Here is a 25,979-nt window from a genome sequence, read left to right on the forward strand (position 1 = left end):
CGTAGGCAGACCTAAATGGTTTTAGCAGTTTAGCAGCCTGGTCGTGTCTCACCCTTCCTTAAGCATACTTCATACACACTTTCTACCCAGTTTGCCTGATATCTGCTGTACATTCAAATTCAGCCAACATTTATCTAGTTGACATTAGGAACTTCCACATGTTTTTATTTATCTATTATCCCCTATTTGAAGATCAGAGAGACTCCAAGGTATTGGCATCCTGGATTGGTAATCCAGCTATCCCATCTCTGAAATTCACTCTGTTTTCCCGGACTTCTTTTGAGGCTCATCACAAATAAAGATGGGAATTTTGCCAAAGGAGGAGGGAAGCCTAGCCCCTCAAGCCTGTTTCCCCACTACAGTGCCCCTTGCACCCCGTGTTTTTTAATTTAAAATTCCCAGTGTGCCGTGCTGTTTCTTTTATTCGTGTCACTGTTTCCTTGTTGCTGATCTTTTTACCCTGTCATCTGATTGTTCATAGTTCAAAATTCACTTAACTGCTACTGTATCTGTGAAGAGAAAGGTAGTACGGTGTAATGATCAGGAATAGAAGCCCTGGCCTAACGGCTCAGCTGGTTGGAGCTCGTCCCTTTTGCCAAAAGCTTGCAGGTTGCATTCCCAGTCAGGGCACATACCTAGGTTGCTTGTTCAATTGTACAGGAGGCAACTGGTGTGTGTGTGTGTGTGTGTGTGTGTGTGTGTGTGTGTCCCCTCCCCCACCTCTCCCTCCCTGCCAGCCCCACCTATGTCCTCCCTTCCCACCCTCCCTCCCTTCCTCTCTGAAGTCAATAAAACATCCCCTGGTGAGGATTTAAAAGAAAGGAACCCTGGAGTGAAACAGCCTGATTTTAAGTCTCACCTCCAAGGTTTTTTGAAATCCGGAGCCAAGTTACTCAGCTATCCTTTGCTTCAGTCTCCTTGACTTTAAAGTGATTACAAAAAATTAAGAACCCTGCCTGACACATTAAGTGTTAAGTGTTCAATAAATTCATATTTTTGTGAGTCTGCCTCTCCTACCTTCTCTGCCACCCCCTAGAATTGAGTGCCCCCACCATGTGCCCCCATGCCATGGCTCTGCTACCGTTCATGGCTGTAATACTTCATTTATCTGTTTTCCCCAAGACACTAACAGTTTGGGAGCCGAGACCACGCTTGTTTCAACAGCCCCAGTTTTCTGGCACAGTTGAATAAAGGAAACACGCCACACAAGCCATGATTAAAACCTAAATATTTATAGTATCAGCATTCATGCATGGGGCCCAGTGTAGTGCCTCACATCTTTGCAAATTCGCATGCAAGCCTAAAAAAGAAAATTAGAGGATGAATTTGGATACATCTCAACAAGGCCAAATTTGGTGGTTGCTGTGTGATGTCAGAACTGGAAGAGCCTACCTGGTAAAGAGATTTCCAGAATGTTCTGCAGAGCCCTGAGTTTCTTGAGAGTTGCCTCAGAGTTCTGGACCCAGTCCCATCTTTCCTCAAAGCAAATATGCTTTGCTCCATTTGATATATTAGATTTCATAATAAGTTTTTGTTTGATTTAAAAGTTGGTGCCAACACAGATTAGAACTCAGACTTCTTCCTGCAACCTAGGACTCTCCGAAAACACTATATTTTGTATTCATGTGTTTAAAACTTTGGGGAGATGTGGGTGGTTTTCAGCAACATATTGCTAGGTTCCAGCAATTACTAAATAGAGTGTTGTTTCAAAATGTTTTGAAATCTAGAATTAAGCAAAGTCAAGAAGAACAAGCCAAGCTTACTATCAAAGTTTAAACAAATAGACCTGTAAACTCATTCTTTACTTGCTTTATATATATATTTATAGATATAAATATATTTATATTTATATCTATATATATATATTTTTTATGCACACACACATTTATATATATTTAAACCCGCACTCAAGGATATGTTTATTGATTTTAGAGAGGGAAACATCAATCAGTTACCTCCTGTATGCACCCCAACTAGGTATCAAGCCCACAAACTTTTTGTGTATAGGACACTCAAACCAACTGAGCAAGCCACCCAGCCAGGGCCCTGCTGTCTAGTTTGTATCTAGTTTGTATCCAGTGTGCCAAAATCTCACAAGAGAAAAGTAGGAGTGCCTTGGTATTCTTGGTCCCTGTACCTTTCCCCAGGCAAAGGGATGGAACCAGAATGAAAAGGAAACTCCTGGGAAGATGAGCTGTTTCTCCAGCCCAGCACTGATACAGGCCCCCTCTTAATGACTTGCACCCGGGAACTAGTGCTGGAAGGGAGCACTTCAGTGTCAGAGAGCACTAGCCCCTAGGCACAGCCCGTGCAGTTTCTGTCTGCAGTTAGTGGGAGAACAGAACATGGCCTTTGAAAAAGATGCCGTGCTCTTCAGTGATTTGATGAAATTACATTTCCAGCACGATTGTGGTGTAAAAAAAAATCTTTTGACCCATATATCCCCTTTTGTGCTCCAAAGAAATGGACTTCTGTGCTAATGGCAGCTGAAATTAGACAGTTTTATACACCTCAAAGACTTCAGTCAATACAGCCATTAGTTTCTCACAGGAAAGCGCTCCATTCAGCAGCCCCATTTTATAGAAAGGTCAATAAATACACTAATTTTTTTCACTCTCAGAAGTCAGAAATAAAAACAATATGCTTGTATATATAAAAACAACTATAGAAAGGACAGGACCCATGGTATACTTATGTCCAGAATCATGGAACCTAAAACTTCAGAAAGGCTCTCAGAAGAGCACTCAGGGCAGATTTATTTTTTACAGTTTTCCTGGCAGAGAACAGACAGCTGATCAGGCAGTGAGGTGGTGTTCACCACCTCACAATGCAGCATTCACACCCCAATATGTGCGGCTTTTTCTTAAGGCATTTAATGCTGAATTAGTATTTTACTTCCTCTGACTTTTACCCGTTGGTCTCTGCAGGGATACATAATGAGCTTCTGCTCCCATTTGTACAGCAGCCCATGAAATGATATACAAAGGGGAAACCCTATATTATTCTTTCTGTTGACTGCCTGCTGTGTGCCAAGTACTGGGCTGGGCATTGCCTCCTAATCCTTCCTACAACTTTGAAAATCAAATTCATTTACCATTGCTTTAAAAAAAATCACTGATTCCTACTGTGTTATGCACTGTGCTAAGTACAGGAGATTAAAAGGTAAACAAGAAAAACATTCCCGCCATCAAGGAATTTACGTTCTAGTGGCTAGTGGGCCATAAGAGCCACAAAGAGCAAAGTAGGTTAAAGCTGGAAAAAGGCAGGGCCTATTATGTTATGCAGAGTCTTTTAGTCCTTGTAAGAAATTAAATTTTAAGTCAAATAGAAACCAAAGTGTTTAAAATTTTCTGAGTTATATTTCCATGTACATGGAGTGAAATTTAACAGGTCCCCAGCAACCCAGTTCCCTTACTAAGATGATGCAGACACCGGCCCACAGTGCCTGAGTCATTATGGATGAAATGAAACATTCACATGGACTACCGAGTCCGGTGGAGGAAAAGAGACAGCATGGCTTTTCTCTCAAGGGGAGAAAAAGCCATGGCCTCTGCCATGACAGGCCTTTATTTCTATCTCTGGGCACATTATATGATGGTCCTCATTTACTATGCACAGGTTCACTTTAGGTGGTTACCTTTTACAGAAACAAAGGAGCCAATGCTGCTAATCACATCACAGAAGAGGGATATTTGCAAATGAAAAGGGAAAAGTGGTTGAACTGGTTACATTCATTCTTGTAAGGTTTAGCATGGATTTTAGGAAGTAACTTTGCAGTAAATGTCCTCAATTCAGGGTGAAGGAGTTTTTTTAGCAAGAGCAAGACTCAAAGCAGCCTAGGCACATTGCAGGCCTGATTCCCCACGGGAGACGCTGTCTGTAGGCGTGGGTCCTGTGCATCTCCAAGTGGAAGCTGGACCCACGCCACACAGAATGGTCTCCTATACTAAGAGGCAACCATTACATTATTATCTTGTGTATCATGAGAGGGATTCTGGAGATATTCTATGTATAGACAAGTGCTTACATACACACAATTGATACATACTGTTATAACCTTACTTTTTTTTTTAGTGTATGATTTTGGAGTACACTCTATCACCAGTACATGTAAAACCACACCATTCTTTTAACAGCTGCATAGTATCTATATAGCTGTCTGTTGCTGGGTAACAAACCCAGTGGCTGAAAACAACACATTTATTATCTCACAACTTCTGTAGGTCTGAAGGCTAGGCACAGCTTCTCCGGTCCACAGCCTCAGGGTCTCTCACAGGCTGCAATCCCAGTGTTCTCATCTCAAGGTTCCACTGGGGAAAGGGTCTGTTTCACACTCACATGACTGTTGGCAGAATTTGGTTCTTTATGGGCTGTAGGTTTGAGGGCCTCGGTTTCTTGCTGACTGTTCGACAGAGGTCACCCTGAGCTCTTTGCCACGTGGGCCTCTCCACGGAGTAACTCATAACTTAGCAGCTGGCTTCATTCAAGTCAGCCAGGGACAGAGTCGGCTAACAAGACAGACTTATTATCTTATGTAATGTAACCATGGAAGTCACATCCTGTCACCTCTGCCACAGTTTATAGGTTAGAAGGAAGTCTCCTGTCCCACCCACACTGAAGGAGAGGGGATTACCCTAGGCCTGAGTGCCTGTAGGCAGAGACAAGCGGGAGGCCATCTTAGAGTCTGTCTGTTACAGCATCTGTGTTTAGACAGACCGTAATGTATGTAACGAGTGTCCTCTTAATGGACACTTGGGTTTTTCCGGTATGTTTACCAGTAATAAACTGCAATGAATGTCAATGTTTCATTTCTACACATGTGTTAGGATGGGGTTAAATTTCTAGAAGTGGTATTTTCAAGTTGGAGGCTATGTACATTTATAATTTTGGCAGATGTTGTCAAATTAGTCATAGAAGTTGAACCAGTTTATGATTCAAGGCAAGGTATGGTGCCCGTTTCCCCACAAACTTTCCAACATAGTGTGTCATTAGTATTTTAGATCTTTGCCAAATGATATCTATCTCAGAGTAATATTCATTTGCATTTCTCTTTTGAGAGATATTAGAGTCTTTCTTTATGTTTAACAACCATTGCTACTTTCTCTTCTGACAACTATTTATGGTCTTTGCCACTTTTTCTATTAAATTTTTCATCTTATCTACTTGGGTGTTGAAATGTATTTTCTTTTTTTTTTAAGATTTTATTTTTATTATTTTTTTTAGAGAGGGAAGGGAGGGAGAAAGAGAGAGAGAGAGAAACATCAATGTGAGGTTACTGGGAGTCATGGCCTGCAACCCAGGCATGTACCCTGACTGGGAATCGAACCTGTGACACTAAATGTATTTTCAAAAAGTCACTCCAGTTACTCTGTGGAGAACTGCCTGGGTGCAAGATTACAGAGTTTGACCTGGCTGGTGTAGCTTAGTGGATTGAACACAGGCCTGCGAACCAAAAGATCACTGGTTCAATTCCCAGTCAGGGCACATGCCTGGGTTGTGGGCCAGGTCCCCAGTAGGGGGCATGTAAGAGGCAACCATACACTGATGTTTCTCTCCCTCTCCTCCTCTCTCCCTTACCCTCTCTCTAAAAATAAACAAATAAAAGCTTTAATAAAAAAGATTATAGAGGGGTGGCAGTGTGATGTAGAAGCAGATGGATTAGGGGTTGGAATGGACAGTAGTTGGAAATGGACTAGATATAGGGTTTGAGGGTAAGCAAAGAATCACAGATGATCCCTATGTTTCAGGTGTTGCACCTGGATGGATGGTGGCATTGTTTACTGTGGTGGGAAATGCAGGACATGCAAGTGAGAGACATAAAGATGGCATTAAGAGCTGTGTTTTGGAAACTGTAAAATCTGTAAAAGAAAACTTAGGGCCTTGCTTTGAAAAGATTTTGTAAAAGACATAAAACAAACTGTAAAGAAAAAGATTAGACTGATATATTTTACTACATCAGAACTTTTAACTTCTGTGTACTAAAAGACCTTATAAATAAAAATAAAAGACAAAAAATTGCAGGGGTAGTATTTTGTAACATATAAAACAGACAAAAGGTTTATATTACCTCACATAAGAAATTCCTACAAATCATTTCGAAAAACACAACCCTGAAGAAAACAAGCAAAGTATCTGACTAGGCAATCAAACAGAAGGAAACTCAAATGGCAAATAACTACGGAAAGAGGTACGCGTTTTCACTGGATAATAAGGATATGCAAATTAACGCAACATTGAGATCCCGTTTTTCACCACCAGACAAAGACTAAATTCTGACAATAGGAAATATGGCTCCTTTCACATAAATTGTGGATAGAAAGGAAATTGAATCAGTGTCTTTATGGAGGCATTTGACATTATCTCGTAAAATTGAAAATGTATATATTCGCTTTTTTCTCCAGGAAAAACCAAATGCTGGGTGGCACAGGTGCTACAGGAGGGCCTGGAGGCCCCGCGGGATTTGTCAGGGGCATCCAGCCGAGGTCACGGCCGGGGGTCAGGGTCGGGCTGAGGCCGTGGAGCTCTTGGAGACAAGGCGTGGATCCCCGTCACCAAGTTGGGCTGCCTGGTCAAGGACATGAAAATCAAGTTCCTGGAGGAGATCTCTTTTCTCTGCCCATCAAGGAATCTGAGATCTCTTTTCTTGGGGGGTCCCTTAAGGATGAGGTTTTGAAGATTATGCCCTTGCGAAAGCAGGCACATGCTGGCCGGAGGACCTGGTTCAAGGCATTTTTCGCCATTGGGGACGACAATGGACACGTTGGTCTGGGTGTCAAGGGCTCAAAGGAAGCAGCCACTGCCATCCTCTGGGCCATCATCCTGGCCATGCTCTCCCTTGTCCCTGTGCGGGGAGGCTACTCGGGGAACAAGATCCACAAGCCCCACACCGTCCCTTGTAAGGTGACCGGCGCTGTGGCTCTGTGCTGGTGGGCCTCATCCCTGCACCTGGGTCACCGGCATCGTCTCAGCCCCTGTGCCCAAACAGTTGCTGCTGATGGCTGGTATTGGCGACTGCTACGCTTCAGCCAGGGGCTGCACTGCCACCTGAGGCAACTTCACCAAGGTCGCCTTCCATGCCGTCGCTAAGGCCTACAGCTCTCTCATCCCCACCTCTGGGAAGGGACTGTGCTCACCGAGCCTCCCCATCAGGAACTCACCGACCGTCTTGTAAAGACCACCGTCCCCCAGAGTTTCTATGCAGAGGACCCAGGCTTCAGCTGTGGCCACTCCATAGTTTTGTACAAGGAAAATAAAGTGAATTAAACCTGGTAAAAAGAAAAAGAAAATTTATATAATCTGAAACTTGGCAGTTCTAACCTTAAATACAGACCTTAGAGAAACTCTTGAACATGGACTTAAGGAAATGATATATACAGAATGTGTAAAGTTTTAAAACCATGCACAAAAAAATCTTGTTTTATGTTGCTAATGAAGTCCTCTATTAATATGAGTATATTAAAATGGACATTAGTATACATATGGAACTTAGGGTCAAGGTTGCCTCTAGGGGGGGAGGAAAGAGACTGGGAATGAGGGTTGAGGTCAAAAGGAGTTTGAACTCTGTACTGTTTTATTTACATATTTTTTAAGAAGAATATATATAAATGTTGCTTATACATGTGTATCTTACCTGTATACATCAGGAAATAAAGACCTGAAGCAAATACAATAAAATGTTATAGTGGTAGAAATATGGGTATTTCTTATATTATTCTTTGAAAATATTTTTAATTTTCTCAATGTAAAAAAAGAGTTTTATTTTTGGATATACTTAATTTGAGGTGTTTCTGAGATATCCTGGTGAAGGTGAGTAGATGTGTAATTTGAGCTGAAAAGAGTTTGGACTAGAGTAATAAATATTGGAGTTATCAGTATATACGTGATAATTAAGGCCGAGGGAATCGATATATCACCTAAGGAAAAAGAATAGATAGTAAAGAGAAGAGGACCCAGGGCAAGTCTTGAGGAAAGTTCACATTTTCAGGCTAGGGAGAAAAAGAGGAGACATCAGACAAAGTTGATAAAGTAAAGCCAGAGAAATAAGAGAAAAATTAAGATGTATGGTGTCCTGGGAGCTAGAGGAAGAGAGTGTTTGTTAATCGAAAGGACAGAAAAGACAACTGTGTGAAGTGCTGCTCATACATTGAGTTAAAAATTGGTACTATTGGGTGTAGCCACATGGAAGTCACTGGCGTACTCATAGGGTAATTTAATTGAAGGGGAGAACAGAAAGATTTTGTAATGGGTGAGCAAGATCTGCTGGACATGGCGCAAAAACCACTGTTCACAACAGGGAAAAATGGATAAATCTGATGACATAAGAACAGCAAATTTCATTAGTGTTGAGAATATGTGTGGAATTCCAACAAATCACCCAGTAAAAAAGATGACCCAAGACAAAAAATAGGTAAAAGATAAACAGTCAGTTAATCTACAGAAGAGGAAACTGGAAGATATTTAACTTCACTAAAATCAGAGAAAGGCAAAACAATAATGAAACAACATTTCCCCTAGTAGATTAGCAAAAATCAAAGTTTAGTAATGGCAAACAGGCAAGGATTGCCAAGGATGGGGGAAATCCGACAGAATCAAGTAAAAACCTGTTAGAAGTAATTAGAGAGTTTAGCAAGGGTTGCAGGATAGAAGAGGAACATTCTAATTAACCAATTAGAAAAGGTAGTAAAATATAAGATAGTTTTTATAACAGAAACTATAAATACCGAGAGACAAACTAATAAAAATATACAAGAATTTTATGGAGAAAATTATAATGCTTTAACAGGGCTATAAAAAGAAAATTAGAATAAATGGAGAAATATATACCATGTTCATGTATGAGAAGGATCAGCATTTTAAATATATCAATTATTCCTATATTAGTCTATAACTCAGTGTAATTTTAACCAATACCCTAATGAGAGTTTTCAGGGAATATAACAAGGTGATTTTAAAATCATGAGTGAGAATAGAGGTGTATTTATTTAATAATAAATAAATAACAATAAATATTTGCCAGCTTTTTAAAAACAAAAATGGGTGACATACCCTACCAGATATGAAAGAATATTACAAAGCCATAGTTATTCATGTAATAAAGTAATTGTCAAAGAGATCTGTGGAACGAAATAGAGTTTAGAAATAGACCTTGACTGTTAACTGACCTTATTGTTGTAAGTATTTTGCATTATACATGTGTATCAAATCATCACAATGTACACCTTAAACATACATGTTTTATGTGTCGATAATATTGGAATAAAGCTTGAAAAAAATAATGCTTTTCAATGCATTATTTTTAAAATAATTTTAAAAATAATTTTAAAATTTTTAAAAAGAAATGGGCCATGGTATTTTTGAGAACATGATGTATATTAGACAAGGCATTAAATATTGGTGGGGAAAGGATGAATTATTTATTAATGGTGTTGGGTCAGTTCTTGTAACATTCCTCACACTCAAAAATAAAATCCAAATGGATCAAAGACTTAAACACAAAACTTGGGAAGAAAAGATAGGATCCTGTCTTTATGACCTCAGAATTAAAAAAATTTCTTAAATAATATGAAAAGCACAGGCCATAAAGAAAAAGATTGGTAGATTGGACTAACTCAGTAATTTAAATTTCTGTATTTCAAAATAAATCCTCCAAAAATAACGTTCAAAGGCAAGTAACACACTTAGAAAAGATATCTGCCACATAAATAACAAAGAATTAGTATCAGAATATAAAAGGTTTCTACTAGTCAATGAATAAGGCAGAGATAGTCCAAAAGAAAAGTGGGCCAAGGACAAACCCTTGCATTTTGCTAAAGAGAAAATCCAGATGACCAATAAACTTTGAAAGAATTCTCAGAACTTGTCTAATCATCATGGAAATGCACCTTAAAATGAAACATTATTTTTCTTTTTTCAAATGTATTAGTAACCCTGAACAGCCAAAACAATCTTGAAAAAGAAGCACGTCACACCTCCTGACTTCAAAACATACTACAGAATAACAGTAACCAAGATGGCGTGGTCCTGTCATGTAGACAGATACACAGAACAATGGGACAGAATACAGAGCCCAGAAAGTAAACCCTTGAGTATATGGCCAATGAGCTTACACTGTGGGACAAGGACAGTCTCTTCAACAAATGACGTTGGGAAAAGCATACATCTACATACAAAAGAATGCAGTTGGACCCTTACCTTGCTTACACCATATACAAAAACTAACTCAAAATGGATTGAACACCTAAATTGAAGACCTTAAACTATAAAATTCCTAGAAGAAAATATAGGGAAACAGCTTCAGGGCATTCATTTTGGCAATGATTTTCCTTGATATGACACCAAATCACAGGCAACAGAAGCAAAAATACTTTAAAAACTTAAAAACTTCTGCACACCAAAGTAAACAATCAACAGGGTGGAAAGATAACCTATTGAGTGGGAGAAAATATTTGCAAAGCACATCTGATTAAGGGATTAATATGTAGACTATAAGGAACTTCTGTAACTCAATAAAAACAATAAAAAACCCTAAATGACCCAATTTAAAAGTGGGCAAAGAACTTGAATAGACAATTCTCTAAAGAGATATATAAATGGCCAACAAGCATATGAACAGATTCTCAACATCACTAATCATGTGAGATAATATCTCATACTTATAAGGATGTCCAGGTTCAAAAACAAACAAACAAAAAATACCCCAGAAAATAAGAAGTGTTGGCAAGGATGTGGAGAAATTAAAACCCTTAAACACTATGGGAACGTAAAAATGGCACAGCCATTAGGAAAACAGTATGAGTTTCTCAAAAAAATGAAAAATAGTATTACCATATGATCCACTAATCCCACTTCTGGGTAGATATCCAAAAGAATTCAAAACAGAATCTTGAGGAGGTATTTGCACACCTATGCTCACTGCAGTATTATTCTCAGTAGGTAAGAGGTAGAAGCAACCCAAATAGACAACTGAAAGGTGGGTAAAAAATTAGCATATACATTTTATGGTGGAATATTATACAACCTTAAAATGGAAGGAAACCTTATCAAAAATGGATAAATTTTAAGGACACTATGCTAAGAGAAATAAAGCATTCGCAAAAGGACAGATCATTTCATTCATATGAAGTATCTGAAGTGGTCAAAATCATAAAAACAGAAAGTTTAGAAAGTTGTTTTCAAGGGCTGGGTGAAGGAGAGAAAAGGAATTAGTATTTAATGGTTATAGAGTTTCAATTTTGCAAGATAAAAAAATTCTAGAGCTATGCTGCACAATGATGAATATATTTAACACTATTTAACTATAAATTAAAAATGGTTAAGATGCTAAAATTGTTATATGTTTTTACCACAATAAAAAGTTACAATTTTAATTTAGCCAAAAATTGTATTACTGCATAAAATACATGACAAATCCAAAAGTGTGTGACATGCATATGTAAAGTTAAAAATAAAAAAATTTAGCCTTGGCCAGTGTGGCTCAGTTGGTTGGAGTGTCATCTAATGCACCAAAAGCTTGCGAGTTCTATTCCAATTCAGAGAACAGAATTAGGTTGTGGGTTCGATCCCCAGTTGGGGCTCATGCAGAGGCACATGCAGAGGGCAACTAATCAATGTTTCTCTCTCTCTTTTCCTCTTTTTCTCCTCTCTCTCTCTCTCCCTCCCCCTTCCTCGCTCTCGAAAAAACAAGGGGAAAAGTTCTTCAGATGAGGATAATAATAATATGTATATCCATGTACCCACCACACAGCTTAGAAATAGAATATTATTAATCTCCTAGAGGGCTTCTCTATGTCCTTCCTCCCTGCCTTCCTCCCCCAGAGGTAACTATCCTGAACATTTGAATTAATCCTTCTCTTGCTTTTTCAAATAGTTTTACCACTAATATGTGTGTATCACTAAACAATATATTTTTGCCTAAATTGAACTTTATATAAATGGAATCATATATCCTCCTTTAACTTATCTCTTTTTCTCTGATCTCATATTCTCTTTTTAAACATGAATCTCTGAGGTTCATCATACTGACGCATGAGTATTGTGATACATGAAAACATGACAATTTATTTTCTAATCTGTTCTTAATGGGCATTTAAGATATTTCCAGTTCTGAGATATTGCAGATGGTCATTACTCCTGTGAATATTTTTGTACTTTTCTTGGTCCTGGTGTTGTTATGCAAAATTTTCTCTAAGCCCTAGATTTTAGAATATAAACATAGATAAGTGAAAAATAAATTGGAAACAACCTAAAAAGTTAACCGGACATATTTATATGATAGAATATTATACAGTAGTCAAAAGGAATGAATCTGATTTTTCTGTATCATTGTAGATCATAAAAACATTATATGGAAAGAAAAGTGAGAGAAAAACAAGAATAATGAATCATGATATTTAAGTAAAGAGAATTTAAAAGCACACCTAACACAATATATCGTACATAAAAATATAAAAAGTAGACTGGAAGTATATACACTAAAATCATGATAGTGGTTGCTTCTGGGGAAGAAGGGAAAGGGGACTTCGGATTTTATGTGTAATGTTTTATTTCCTTTAAAAAGGGTTAAAAGTAAATATGATACAAGATTAACAGTTGTTAATTTGGGGTGGAAGAATATGGGTATTAGTTATATTGTTTTTTTTAAATTTGTATGTTTTAAGTTTCTTTTTTTTTTTAAGTCATAGATTACACCCAGAAGGATGTAGGGTAGAAGGATGTGTGAACATCATTTAAATATTTATGAGTTTGCCTGATAGTTCATCTGGTATTCAAAATTTACATGCTGTGAAAATCCCACTGAAATTTATTTTTTGTGGTTTTCATTCTTTTGATATAATTTTCAAAGAAACAGCAGTTAAAAAAATTTTTTGTGCAAAATGTCGTACTGTTTCCATAGGACAGATGCCCAGACATGTAATTACTGGGTCAAAGAGGGTGAATCTTTGAAGTATTTGCTGCCTTCGAGGAATATGTCCTAATACACCTTCGTTTGGAAAGTCCCACCTTGAAATATAGCAAATCTAGGAGTGCTTTCTATAGGCATAAAAGGTCCATCCTTTATTTAATTACTCTTAACTGATACTTAATTCTTCCACTTTGGTTGATACATATACCTTTGCATTAACCTCTGGCTTAATTAGTATTTGCCTACATAAAATGTTGATCCTACTCATGGAAAGACACAAAAAGAACATATGTTTGCTCAGTATTAGGAAGGGCTTTTTAAAGAGAGAACTATTCAAAGACAGACGGCCCCCAGTATTGGACGTAGGTGAGCAGAGACTGCACAATTTCTTGGCAGAACATTATAGATTCCTTCTTTCATTCCTTAGACCTTTAAGAAACACCTCTTCCTTCAGCCACATGCAAGGACCTAAAGACCAAAGGTGAACAATTTTAGGGTGCTGCCACCCAGCCTAAGCCTCAAGAGTTTAACTGAATGATCCGGTCTGGGGTTCTCTGAATTCTTTGTTGATGGCTGGACCTTAATTTTAAGTTTGGAGGGTGTGCCAGTGCAAATGAAGGACTGGAAACCCAGAAAATGAAACAGCCTAAAAAAAGAAAGATTTTACTTATTCTTAGAGAGACGGGAAGGGAGGGAGAAAGAGAGGGAGGGTAACCTCCTATGTGAAAGAGAAGAATCCACCCGCCTCCACTGGGCTGCGCCCCATCCGGGACGAGCCCCGAATCCACGCGTAAGCCCTGACCCGGAATGATTCCGCGACCTTTCGCTTTGCTGGAGGACGCCCAACCCACTCTACCACACGGCCAGGGAGAAAGCAGCTTTTATGAGATTTCAATTAATTACGTTTCTCAAAACGATTCGTCAAGTTCACTTGTGGGTGTTGTTAGATGCAAAGATAAATTCTCGCTGAAGGGACATTCAGGTGCAGGAAAGGAAAGGGCGAGACTCTTGGGAAGCGGGCAGTTGAGCTAAAAAAAGCTGTGTCTCCTAGTCTTCTCCCAATTTGGCTCGTTTCATGTATTCCTCGCCTCCTCGGTACCAAGACCCCATACCCTGGGAGCTGAATTAGCGCCGGCGGGCGAGCTAGCTGGTGGGTCATTCAGTAGGCCGGAACCTCCCAGGCAAGTTCGCGAGGCAGTGCGCCCGGGGAAGCGTTTGAGCGCTGCACCGCCCTGCGCCATGCCCTTCAGCCCAGTGCTCGGAGGAGAAAGCTTAGGACTTGGGGCTCGGCTGTGGTTGTGAGGGTTTTCGTTGTAGTTAGCGGTCTGAGGCCAACCCTCTGGCAAGAGCGGCGTCATCATGCTAAGCGGACGGCCGGGCCGAGTGCCCTTACAGTTCCTGCCGGATGAGGCCCGGAGCCTGCCCCCGCCCAAGCTGACCGACCCGCGGCTCGTCTACATCGGCTTCTTGGGCTATTGCTCGGGTCTGCTAGATAACGCGATCCGGCGGAGGCCGGTGATGTTGACCGGTGAGGGCTGCGCGAGCGGGATCCGGTGGGAGGAGAGAGGGTCTCAGGGTTGCGAGCCGGCTCTGCCATAGGTTCCTTCGCTTTTCCCGGCATTTTCGCCTAGCAGGCCCCACCTCGCCTTCCTGGGGCATCCGCGCGCCCCGTGAGCTATTTAGAATTCGGGGGGGCCAGAGTGTCATTTGGCTCTTCAGGAGACTGAGGTGGAGTGAAACCCACGACCCCACAGTGAGTCTGTGAAGGACCCAGCAGTGGATTGCCTGCCACCCTCTCATTTCGCGCTGTGGTGTATGCAAAACTGAGCGTTCACTCCATGCCATGTACTACTGAAACTACGTACATTATAGCATTTAATCCTCAAGACACCTTATGGGGAGATGTTATCCACAATGAGAAAACAGAACCTTAGAGAGGTTAGAGCAGCTTGTCCAAGGTCATATGGCTCACAAGTAGCAGGGCCTGTTTTAATCCTCAGAGTCTGTATTGGAAAGCAGTGCTGTCAAACTCAATGTGCATACTGCTAATAACCTGGTATCATGTTAAAATGTGCATTCTGATTCATTAGGTCTGGGAAGGGGCCTGATATTAACAGACTAGCAGACACTGCTGCTGCTGGTGCTGCTGTGGAGACCCCACTTTGAGTGGGAATCTTTAAAACACTGGGCTGTCTTTTCTAGTATGTCAGTGGTGTCCTGTCAGAGCTGGTAAGAACTAACACAGTAGCTGTGCTAAGGGTTATGGACCACCAAACGGAAAAGTGGAGGGAAACTGAAAGATTTTGAACTTAGCTTTGACTTATCAGGCAGATACTAGGAAACAGCCTTCCAGGGCCATGGGACTAGGGGGAATAAGTGAAGGCAAAGGTCTCTGGATGGGGGGTAGTTTGATGACTGAATGAGTGCAGAGTAGGACAATAAGGCTACAAACAATTGTAGGGAGATCATGGCAATTTATTCTCCAGGCAGAAAGGAACCTTTTAGCTTTTGATTGGTAGGGGCCAGACAGAGATGCAACGATCAGACGTGTGTTTTAAAAGGTCAACTTGGTCAACAATGTGCAGCAACACTGATGGGAGCCAAGGAGCCCAGTTAGGAAGAAAGGTAATACAGTGGTTCCTGCAACCAGGAACCACGTCACTTGTGCCTCTTTTGCCTTCTTCCATCTGTATGTTATACCCGGAAGTCAGCTTCCAGTGCTCAAATAGTACTGAAATCCCATCTCCCTTGGATAGGCCTCTACTATAGCAATTTGCATATTAATAGAGATGAGTTCACCCTTTTAAGTCCAGGAAAGTTCTGGGAAGGCTTCTTAGCAGAAGCAATGTCTGAGATGAGCCTGCAAGGATCAGTAAGTCACTGGGCAGAGAAAATGAACAGTGCACATAATGTAGAAGCAAGAAGAAGCCTAGTTTGTGTGAGGAATTAAAAGTAGTTCAGTGTGCTCCAGTAGATTGGGTATCGTCCCAGAGACCGAAAGGTTGCGAGTTCCATTCTGGTCAGGGCACATGCCTGGATTGCAGGTTTCATCCCTGGTTGAATGGGTATAAGAGGCAACCAATCAATGTTTCTCTCTCTCCCTCCCTTCCTGTCTCTCTAGAAATAGATAAATCTTAAAAAAAAAAAAAAAAAAAAAAAAAAAAGCCCTGGCTGGTGTAGCTCACTGGATTGAGCACAGGCTGTGAACCAAAGGGTCACCAGTTTGATTCCCAGTCAGGGCACATGACTGGTTGCAGGCCAGGTCCCCAGTAGGGGCCACCTGAGAGGCAACTGCACATTGATGTTTCTCTCCCTCTTTATCTCCCTCCCTTCCCCTCTCTCTAAAATAAATAAATAAATAAATAAAAGTCTTAGAAAAAAATAGTTCAGTGTTGCTGGAACACAGTGTGCATATCAGGGAGCATAAGAAGGTGAAGGTGGGAGAGTTGGCTCATGAAGGGCTTAGGAGGTCATTTGTAAGAATTTGTACTTCTGTTGAGCATAACTGAAGAAGGAATCAATAAGCAAGGTTTATATCTTAGTAAAAATTCTAGTGACAGGATAAAAGCTGGGATCATTGTGGAGTGAAAAATGAGATGAAGGGGAGACCAGCTAGTACAAATGAGAGATAAGTGAGGAAAGGAAATATTTACCAGGCAGAACTGGCAGCACTCAGTGACTGGATGTGGGGAGGAGGGTAGGAAAAGAAGGATGATTACTGTGTGTATTACCCAGGACTTGGATTCCTGGGTAACTGGTCTTATTCTTAGAATTAGGAGGAAGAGGTATGTATAGGAAGGAAATTAGTTCATTTTGGGATATCGAAGTGAACGTATCTGTCAAACATTTGGATGTATCTGTTCATCGACATGGGTGTCTGAGTTGGATATATTTGTGGGTTGCCAGGACATGGGTAGTAGATACAAGTATAGTAATAAACCAGTTCTCCAAAGGAAGATATGTAGGATAAGAAGTGGAGGACTGAGGGTGGAATTCGGGGGCTTAGGTAGAAAATCAAACCTGCATTTAGCCTTTTGCAAAAAATATTTCTGTATATCAAGTTGATATCTTTGGATCTCCCCTTCAGACTTTTGGCTTTCTCTAGAGCATGGGATTTGACCCTCTCCATTCTCATTAGAATATAATTATTTTTTTAATATGATGATTTTATAAATATAGTTTTCAAATAGATAATACATGCAAATGGGATGAAATTTAGATGGGACAGAAGAGAATTGAGATATATTTGTAGTGTAGGCTGCTACTTTAGTAGCCACTAAATATGCAAATGTAAACCAGTATATGGAGACCAGCCACACTGCTTGAAGACCATTTGTAAAGGACTTTGTCTTAGCTCATCACTTCCCAAACAAGTCCTGGAATACAAATTAGTTGAGGTCTAAAGTTAACTTAGTGAAGAAGAAAATATTTTTTTCTGTTCTCAGTCTAGCATTTGGGATTTATCCACCTTTTTCCATGAAGAAATTTATAAAACCTCAATTTTTAAAATCTTGGACTCTATTGATAATGATGTTTGTAGACTTAACATTGCTTTTCATAATTGTCAAGTTGCTTTAAGAAGACATGGCAAGATCAAGGCTGCTTGTTCAGAATAGCCAGATAGAAAAGCCCTTTTTTAAAAAAAAATTTAGAAGAAATAATAAATTATATATCTGAAATATAAGATTATAACCTTTACTGCACATTGCCTGGCTGATTTTTGCTTTCTTTGGGATTTGTCATTTGAATTTCAGGTTTGCATCGCCAGCTTCTATATGTTACGTCCTTTGTTTTTATTGGATATTATCTTTTAAAACGTCAAGACTATATGTATGCTGTGAGGGACCATGATATGTTCGCATATATAAAATCACATCCGGAAGATTTTCCTGAAAAAGGTATTTCAAGTTAATTGTCTAAAACCTTTCTTACTCTGCATCATTTTCCCCAGTTAATCTTTTCCATGCCTATGGCCTCAGGTTCCCTTTCTATTTTGTTGACTCCCATATTGTTGTCTATAGACCAGAATTCTCTTTAATTCAAATACCCAGGTTCTGGCTAACTACCTCAGATAGTGAACAGAACCTCACAGCCGTCTGCCAGCCCAGACCCGTTCTGTGTCCTGCTTCAGAGATGGTGCTGCTGTGCTCCTGGGTACTCCAGCCCGATTCCTGGGAATCATCTCCAAGTTTTTTCTTTTACTCCCCATTAGTCATCAAGTCTTACTGTTCTTTCTATTTCTCAACTCTGAACTCTCCTCTCTCTCCCACTCTATGCTGGTGCAGGTCCTAATAATCTTTTGCTTGGATCGTTGCTCTTGCTTCCAGCTCTCCTCCATTTTTGGTCTTACTGAAGTTCACATCTCAGGCTGAGTGTCTGGTAGAAGCACTTTCCCATACCTTTAATCCTCCACGTTACATACACAAAGATGTGTCCCTCCTTAGACTGCAGCTTTGTCTGTTTCCCCAGCCTCCAGCACAGAGTGTGAACAAGTCCTGGTGCACATAGTGGACACTAAATAAATAATAGCTGACCTGAGCAACACAGAACCCTGCCTCATCTCCCATAATCCATCTCCTGCCTCACAAAATGCTATGTTCTGAACCTGCCCTGTATCATTTGTACACACTGTCCCTTTTTCTTGAACCCCCTCTTGCCCATTTCCACCCTGTCTATCTGGCAAATTCCTGTCCAAGGTTCATCTTGATGAAGTTTTTACCCAGTTACAGACAGGAATTTCCTCAGCACATTCTACTTATCTCTGTTCAACTATAGTGTTGATATAACTGTCTTGTTTTTATTTTACACAGATACACACAGTACAGATGTGTACATGAGGGAAAGAAGGAAGGAAAAATTTGAACTCCTAGATTTTCCTAAATGTATAATATTACGCATTGAGATTTTATTAGACTGAATGATGCTCTCTAAGGTCCTATTTAGCTCTAAAATTGTATTACTCTATTCCGTATTCTTATAGCCTTTAGTCACATATGTATTGTTTATCGTGCATTAAAAAGGTACAGTGTGTGTGTGTTTGTGTGTGTGTGTGTGTGTGTGTGTGTGTGTTTGCCAATGAAGAGCTCAAATACTAGTACAAAACTATGGATAGTGGTTGTATCAGGGATGAGGAATACTCGGAACTGCTGGAAAGACCTTGGGAATATTGATTCCTCAGAGTGAGACCCAACGGCAGAGCGGTCCGCAGTCCCAGAACTCTGGCTCTTTGCCTCCCTGTTCCCACTGTCTCCCTCTGTCAGCAGGAGTGTGTGCAGCTTCACAGGCTCATTCTGTCTCTGAGCTGCAGGTTACTGGCAGGTGTACCAAGAGCCTCAGGCACTGATGACCGAGTAAGCACAGAGAGCTTGACCACCTCAGCTCCAGGCCCCTCCCCCCTGACCTTTGCCCCTCCCTGTGCATTTCCTTCCTTCACCCCTTCAGCCCGGATCTGCGGCAGCACTTCGCCCCTCTAGGCAGCCATCTGGATGTCACCACAGATTCTTCAAAAGTATTCGGTAAAGCAGAGAGTCTCAGGGACCCCCAGGCCATGGCTGAGGACTAGAAAAGGAGGACATTTTAGGGGTTTCTGTCTCTAAGAGTATTAAGTTTTAATTTTATTTTTTAGGGAATATGATTTAAAACGTAATTTAAATATAATCTTTTCTGATCTTTCCTCTTATAGATAAGAAAACTTATGCTGAAATTCTTGAAGAATTCCATCCAGTGCGTTGAAGTCTCCACAGTTCTTGCTTCAGTTTCACTAACAGTTATTTCTGAATCTAACGGAACACGTTTTCTTGATATTTGAAGTTATAATAATCTGTGTGTTAACACCGGTGATTAAAATGGTCATCATGAGTACTCTGACTCCTTTTTGTCATGAGAAAAGTAGTGCATCCCAGAATGGTCCATTTCAATTCAGCCAATTTTAAGAAGACATCTGACAGATTTAAAAATGGAGTAGTTCTAGTTCTGAGTCAGCCAAGTATGGCCTGTGGGCCAGATGTGGCCCGCTGCCAATACAGCTTTTGGAACACTGCCCTGCACATTTGTTCACATGTTGCTCACGTTGCTTCCAGGCCACAGCAGCAAAGTCATGTAGCTGTGGCAGGGACCTTATGTCCTGCAAAGCATGAACTAACATACGGTCCTTTGCAGAAAGGGTTTGCCTGCCCCTGTGCTAGTTTGCAAAGCAAAACAAAGCAAGCCAGGCTATGGAGGGCTTTGTAAGTCATGTAAATAATTTTGACTTGAACCCCTAGGTGGCAGGAAGTTACTAAAGGGTATTTTAAATGGGAATAACGGTCAGGGTTTCATTTGTGAGCCCTCTCTGAACAATATAGCAGGTGGTTTACAAGCACGAGACTCGAGACCAGGAGAACAGAAGACTGATCCCACAAAGGGGTCCTTGCTCTTAGCTGGGTCATCCGGGAGAAGGCGGGCTCAGTGCCAACACTGTCTACAGTGGAGCTGGGTGCCATTAGTAATAGAAGAGCCCACCTGCCTGGAAGGAAGGTACTCTTCACTCCTTACCAAATCCAAGCGATTGCCCAGGAAGTTTTTGTTTCCAAGCTCAGATTTTATAATCAGACTGGTTTTTGGAGATTAATAAAATAGTTTCTCATTATGTGATTTCAAATTAGGTAGCAGTGTGAATACAAATTTGGTTTTTTGGGCAAAATCAGATGAGTTCCATCTCTTCTCTTGAGTCCCACTTGTTAAATATAAAATTGTGTCCGAGAAAGTACTTTAGAAGTACTTTAGTACTTTAGAATAAAGATATATACAAGTTCAAGGTATTATTTTTTTAATTGCTACTGCAATAAATAGGTTCACAGTTCATCTGTGCTGGGCAGGTTCAGGAGTGAACCACTCATCCCTAGGGACTCTGCTACCCCTTGGTTCTAGAGTGTAAAGAACAAAAGCTGGAGCAAACACAGATGAGAGCAGGGTGGCTGGGGGAATGAGCCCGTAATAATAGCGTTTACACAGCAGGTGCTTTTGATTGTATGTTGTTTAATTTCTAGAACAACTTTGTGAGGCACACAATATCTGCGTTTTATGGGTCATGAAATTTAGGGTCCAACCGGTTAAATAACTTGCCCAAGATCACATTGAATATGCGCTAAGAGTCAGATGCTAAAACCTATATTCTTCCTACTGTACCACATTGGCTAGGTAACATCTAGTCCCCCACAAACCACTGACCACGGCCCCAAGCTGGTGAGAGGTGAGTGGGAGTTACTAATAGCAACAGGCATCCTAAAGGTGGTGACCCAGTGACAAGTCCAGAACTGGTGCTTGGAGAAGGGTAAGGAAGCATCTCAGAAAACCGCGTCACCTCACTTCCAGCCATAGGTCTAGCCTTTCTGGTCTCATCATCAGGGCCAGTGAGTTGCTCCAAGTCCTCATCACAGAGTCTGTGGAGTACAGAAATGTTAAAAAAAAAAAGTCAGTGTGAATCCACATCACTAAGGTACTGTCATATTCATATTCCTACCGAAATAGGGAAAACGATGAAGCTCTATGGTGTTGTGTAGAGGAGTCTGGTAGTGTCAGCACTGTAAGAAGAATTGGCTCATCAGAACAGCAATAACTAGTTTGACCTCTCCATTTTACTAACAGGGAAACCAAGGCGCAAAGGTAAGCTGTTCAAGGTCACACAGACATCAGGCAGCAGCGTGAGGACAAGAGCCCAGGTTTTTTAACTTCTATGCCACGAAAATCAGTGTAGTGTAGAATGGCTGTTCTGTGCAAAGCTGATTGATCAAGGAGTGGGTGTTCTGTCCACTGGGCCATCCTCAGTTCCCTCCTCCAGCCCAGGCTGCAGGACTCAACCGCACTGAGGAAATTCACCAGTGCAGAGGGAAGGAATGAGACACCACCTAGGCCAGGGCTCATTCCCGTCTCGACTGGGCCATTTCCTCAGTAACCTTGGACTCATTTTACTTCTTAGACCTCTAGTTTTTTCATGTAAAAGGGGGTGATAGTTCCATTAGATAATTAATATGCAAGCAGTTTTAAACTATAAAACTATTCGTATACTCCTGGCTGGCGTAGCTCAGTGGATTGAGCGCAGGCTGTGAACCAAAGTGTCACAGGTTCGATTCCCAGTCGGGGTACATGCCTGGGTTGCAGGCCATGACCTCCAACAACCACACATTGATGTTTTTCTCTCTCTATCTCCCTCCTTTCCCTCTCTAAAAATAAATAAATTAAATCTTTAAAAAAATATTTAAGGTTCCGATTGGAGCTGGAAGATCATGAGTCCCTAATGAAAACGTGCTTTCTGGCTGTTTGGTCAAACCCTAAAAACAAACAAACAAACAAACAAAAAACCCCACTATTCGTATACTTATTGTTATTTTTTTCCACCATTGCTATAATTTAGTGAAGAAACTGAAACCCAGAGAAGTGAGGTGGCTAAACCAAGGCCTCAGCTCATTAGTGGTGGGACCAGAACTTTACCCTAGAGCTGCTGACTCAACTCAGTTATATTCAAAAACCTCTGAAAGGCAACCCAAGGAGCCTTGAGGGGAGATTGCAGTGAGGCTGAAGTTTGGATTTGGGTTTGAGGTAGCAGAAGGAAAAATGCTGAGAAAATACCGAGCGCAGCTCCCCAGAGGCTGTGTTCAGGCCCCTGTTTGGCCACTGTTTGATCCCCATCATTACAGAGTGTCCTCAGGTAGACTATGAAGATAACACATAGGGCCAAGATTGGGTGTGATGAAAAGAATACCCAGTTCAAAATTGGGGCCAGTCTTGCTTCTGTCCTCTTACTATGTGACTTTCAGTGAATCACTCACCTCCGGCTTTAATGTCCCTATAAAATGGGGATAAAACTCCTGCCCCGCAGACCTACATCAGTGGTTTTGAGATTACCATGGACACGAATACACTTTATCACCAATGAAACCAGTTCATGGGAGCAGGGCTAGCAGGTAGCTCAGGATCAAAACGGTGCAACTCAAAATTTGGTGGCCAGATTTCTCCTAATCTCTACCCAGGAGTGACATACCCACCACTGTCCCTGGTGCCACCGCCTGCTTGTCTAGCTTGCGGCCCACCCACACCTTACAACCCCGGCCCTTCTGTGCATAGACATGTGGGCCCAAACTTCAGCACATTTCCATGGCCTCACAACAGGGCTTTCCAGCAGGCATGCCTCCACACTGCTGTGCCTGGGACCAGTTAGAGTGCCAAGAAAGCAGTCCTTCAGCTTTCCACCTGGCTGGCTGCAACCTGGGGTGGCCAGAGCACCCCTGCCAGTTGCAGGAATACTGTGAGCAGCCTCACCTATGCACCCCATGTGACATCTAATATCCTGTTTCACGTTCTGTGGCTTGATAAAATGTTGGGAAGCAACGCCACACACACACACACACACACACACGCGCACACACAGAAGTCACAACTCACCTGAGTAAATGCCCACACTTCCTAACAAAGGCACACATGCAAAAACACAGATGTGTGCCCATAAGGCATGCACTCCCGGGACACTTCCTGCTGTCTCCCTAACAGTCATGGCCATTACTCACCCATCCTGGGTCAGAAGGAGAGTAAGGCAGCAAGGATGGCTCTATCTGGGACCTGAGCTCTCCCTCTCCCACTGGGTGGCACCCCTGCTCCCCTTGCTCCCCCTGCTCCCCTGGGACGTCCCTCAGTGGACTCTGACTAGTGTGGCTGCCATTACCTTCCCTAGAGTCGGAGGCCTACACGGCCTGTCCTGTTATTTCCTGGTATACTCTCGTCAGCTCCTCAGCTTTCAAGGTGAGGTGGGTGAGGATTTGATGAAGGCTAGTGTAGTGCAGGTGGAACTGGGCTTCTAGGTCCAGCTGCTCCAAGACCTCCTCCTCACTCTCCTCCGTCTCTGCAGCTTCATTCTCAGTCACAGTGGTTTTACCATCGGCCACCTTGACCTGCCACTCCTCCCGGGGCAGCAGCCCGTGGTCCACATCCGTGCGGATGGCCTTGAGCATGGTGAAGTAGTTGTAGAGACTGGGGGGCCCAGCCTGCGCATTCAGCTTCACGTCCTGCAGGAGGCTGGGGAACATCACCACCTGCTCCATGTTCTGCACCACGGCCGAGTACCGGTCCATGACTTTCAGCAGGCAGTTCTTGGGGTAGCGTTTGGTCAGCACCTGCATGGTTGCTTCCTCCAGCACACTGAGTCCCGCTGTCGTTCTTTGGTCGTTGTTCTTTTAACAGCTGGGTGTGAAGGCAGTTTGACAGGATGCCAAGGCCCAGCCGGTGGGAAAAACACACCCTGTTTTAGGCCAATCCGAGGGCTTGGGCCCCACTGTCTGTATCAGGAGATCCGTCTTCCTAGGGAAGGGCCTGCCAGCTTTCTGCCTGTCATGTAAGCACTCCTGACCGCCTGAGCAGGAGCCTGGCTCCTCCTCCACCAGCTCATAGGACCAACTACAGGGAAGCTTTTCCCTTTGGCAACCGGTGCACTTGACCCTGGGGCAGTAATTAACTCTTTCAGGTCACCAGAGACCAAGCTGCCTACTTACAGTAGCCTCCTACTGTGCAGCTGACTTCTTCAACCTGGGTGCCTCAGCTGTGACAGCAACGAGGAGGGTGATGAAAGGACACTGCTTAGTGGGGGGCAAAGAGCACCGAAGCAGAAGCTGGAAGCCCAGTCCTGCAGTTTCTAGTGAGTTTTGGTTTTACCTTATTCAGTACCTCCTGTGTACCCATTTCTGCACCAAGCTCTTTCACAAGGTACCTCATTTAAGCTTCACCAAAACCCTGTGGTGAATATTTAATCTTCCTATTCCTATTTACCAATAAGAAAACTGATGTGTAGGTAGCTAAAGGAACTGGCCCATGGGTTGACTGAAGCTGGGATTCCAGCCCAGAACCACCTGTCTCCCACCTCCGCTCAGCGCTCTAGACCCCTGTGTGAGGATGGATGAGTACACCAGCTCCCTGGGTCCATATCTGTCTCTGTAATTGTGGGGTCTTGTTGTGAGATGGAACGAGACAATGCTAAAGAAACACTTTGTCAGCCACAAAGCAGTCCCCAGGTGTATGCTGGTGCAGATCCCAGATTCATGCTAGAGCCCTCTCAACCCTAACCTGTAATTCCACAAGTTACAATGCTTCCTTTTTCCTATTGATCTCGCCCTTTGGCCAAAGCCTTGGAAAATAATAATCCTTTACATAGCCACATTATCCCAGTTAACAAACTGCATTTGTTACATTTATTTATGAGATAACTAGGAAAAGGAGGGCCGGGGGAGATTCAAAGTTGCACAGCAAGTTACTGTGAGAGTCAAGTGGAGAAGAAGACCTTCTGAGTTCTCATTTGTCTCTAGGTACCTGCTGCCCAGCAGGGGAGGGGAGGGGAGGAGAGGGGAGGGGAACCAGTCTCACTTAAGCAACTCTTGCCCCCACCCCACAGCATCCCCAGGACTGACAGTCACGCACTCTCCCACCTCCTTCCACTCCTACGGCCAGACCTGTGAGAAAGCTCATCTTCATATTGAACTGAATTCTACATCTCTTTATCCCCTACCCACCCACCAATTACCCATCTTAAGTATGATTATATTAGCACAACAGAGCAGTGTGAAGAACCATTTCCCAACTTCTAACTCACTCAATGCCCATACTATGAGGCAGAAAAACAATAGCATCCCCCTTCTCAGATGAGGAAACAGAGACTCAGAAGGTCTCAGAAGTGACGGGGGAGGCTCAGCCCCGCTCTCCAGACCTCCAAGGAAAGCCGCAGCTGTCCTGTCCCCTGGCAGCCTTTGTGGGATGGATGTGTACACAGGTGCAGGTGACCTGGGGTAATCCTGCATTGGACAGGTGGCCTTGCCTCTTCAGAAGAGAGAGGGCAGCCAAGTCCAGTCACCTGTGGTGAATGACAAAGCTTCCACTTTAACCTCTTCTGTATTACAGGTCATGGAGTGGAACAGAGAGTACGGTCCAGCTCTTCCGTCCTGGGGCTACGTGGCCCTGGGCTGCTCGCTGCTCCTCTCTGAGCCTCAGCTCCCTCCCATATTCTGATCATGATCAGAGCCAACGTCGATTGAGGGCTTGGTAGTCCGTACTCACAACAGTC

At 42.3% G+C, this 25,979-nt stretch overlaps 2 protein-coding genes across 2 annotated transcripts; one reads left to right on the forward strand and one right to left on the reverse strand.

Annotated features, from left to right (window-relative positions):
* Positions 1-14,102: 14,102 nt before the first annotated feature.
* NDUFC2 (NADH:ubiquinone oxidoreductase subunit C2) lies at positions 14,103-19,760 on the forward strand. Its single transcript, XM_028515982.2, has 3 exons — positions 14,103-14,429; positions 17,656-17,799; positions 19,584-19,760. The coding sequence occupies exons 1-3, from the start codon at positions 14,261-14,263 to the stop codon at positions 19,631-19,633; spliced, it is 363 nt and encodes a 120-aa protein (XP_028371783.1). The 5' UTR covers positions 14,103-14,260; the 3' UTR covers positions 19,634-19,760.
* Positions 19,761-20,191: 431 nt separating this feature from the next.
* Positions 20,192-24,263, reverse strand: LOC114500016 (thyroid hormone responsive). Its single transcript, XM_028516586.2, has 2 exons — positions 23,598-24,263; positions 20,192-21,321 (listed from the first exon to the last, which is right to left on the reverse strand). The coding sequence occupies exon 1, from the start codon at positions 24,049-24,051 to the stop codon at positions 23,617-23,619; it is 435 nt and encodes a 144-aa protein (XP_028372387.1). The 5' UTR covers positions 24,052-24,263; the 3' UTR covers positions 20,192-21,321; positions 23,598-23,616.
* Positions 24,264-25,979: the final 1,716 nt, after the last annotated feature.

This window comes from Phyllostomus discolor, chromosome 6 (assembly GCF_004126475.2).
Source record: "Phyllostomus discolor isolate MPI-MPIP mPhyDis1 chromosome 6, mPhyDis1.pri.v3, whole genome shotgun sequence".
NCBI classification, from domain to species: domain Eukaryota; kingdom Metazoa; phylum Chordata; class Mammalia; order Chiroptera; family Phyllostomidae; genus Phyllostomus; species Phyllostomus discolor.

Bases quoted from the DNA above. Each gene is read 5' to 3' on its own strand.
- NDUFC2 (XM_028515982.2), top strand. From the start codon at position 14,261: ATGCTAAGCGGACGGCCGGGCCGAGTGCCCTTACAGTTCCTGCCGGAT. The intron at 14,430-17,655 runs GTGAGGGCTGCG...TTTGAATTTCAG, and splicing joins GAGGCCGGTGATGTTGACCG to GTTTGCATCGCCAGCTTCTA. The intron at 17,800-19,583 runs GTATTTCAAGTT...TTCCTCTTATAG, and splicing joins GGAAGATTTTCCTGAAAAAG to ATAAGAAAACTTATGCTGAA.
- LOC114500016 (XM_028516586.2), bottom strand. From the start codon at position 24,051: ATGCAGGTGCTGACCAAACGCTACCCCAAGAACTGCCTGCTGAAAGTC.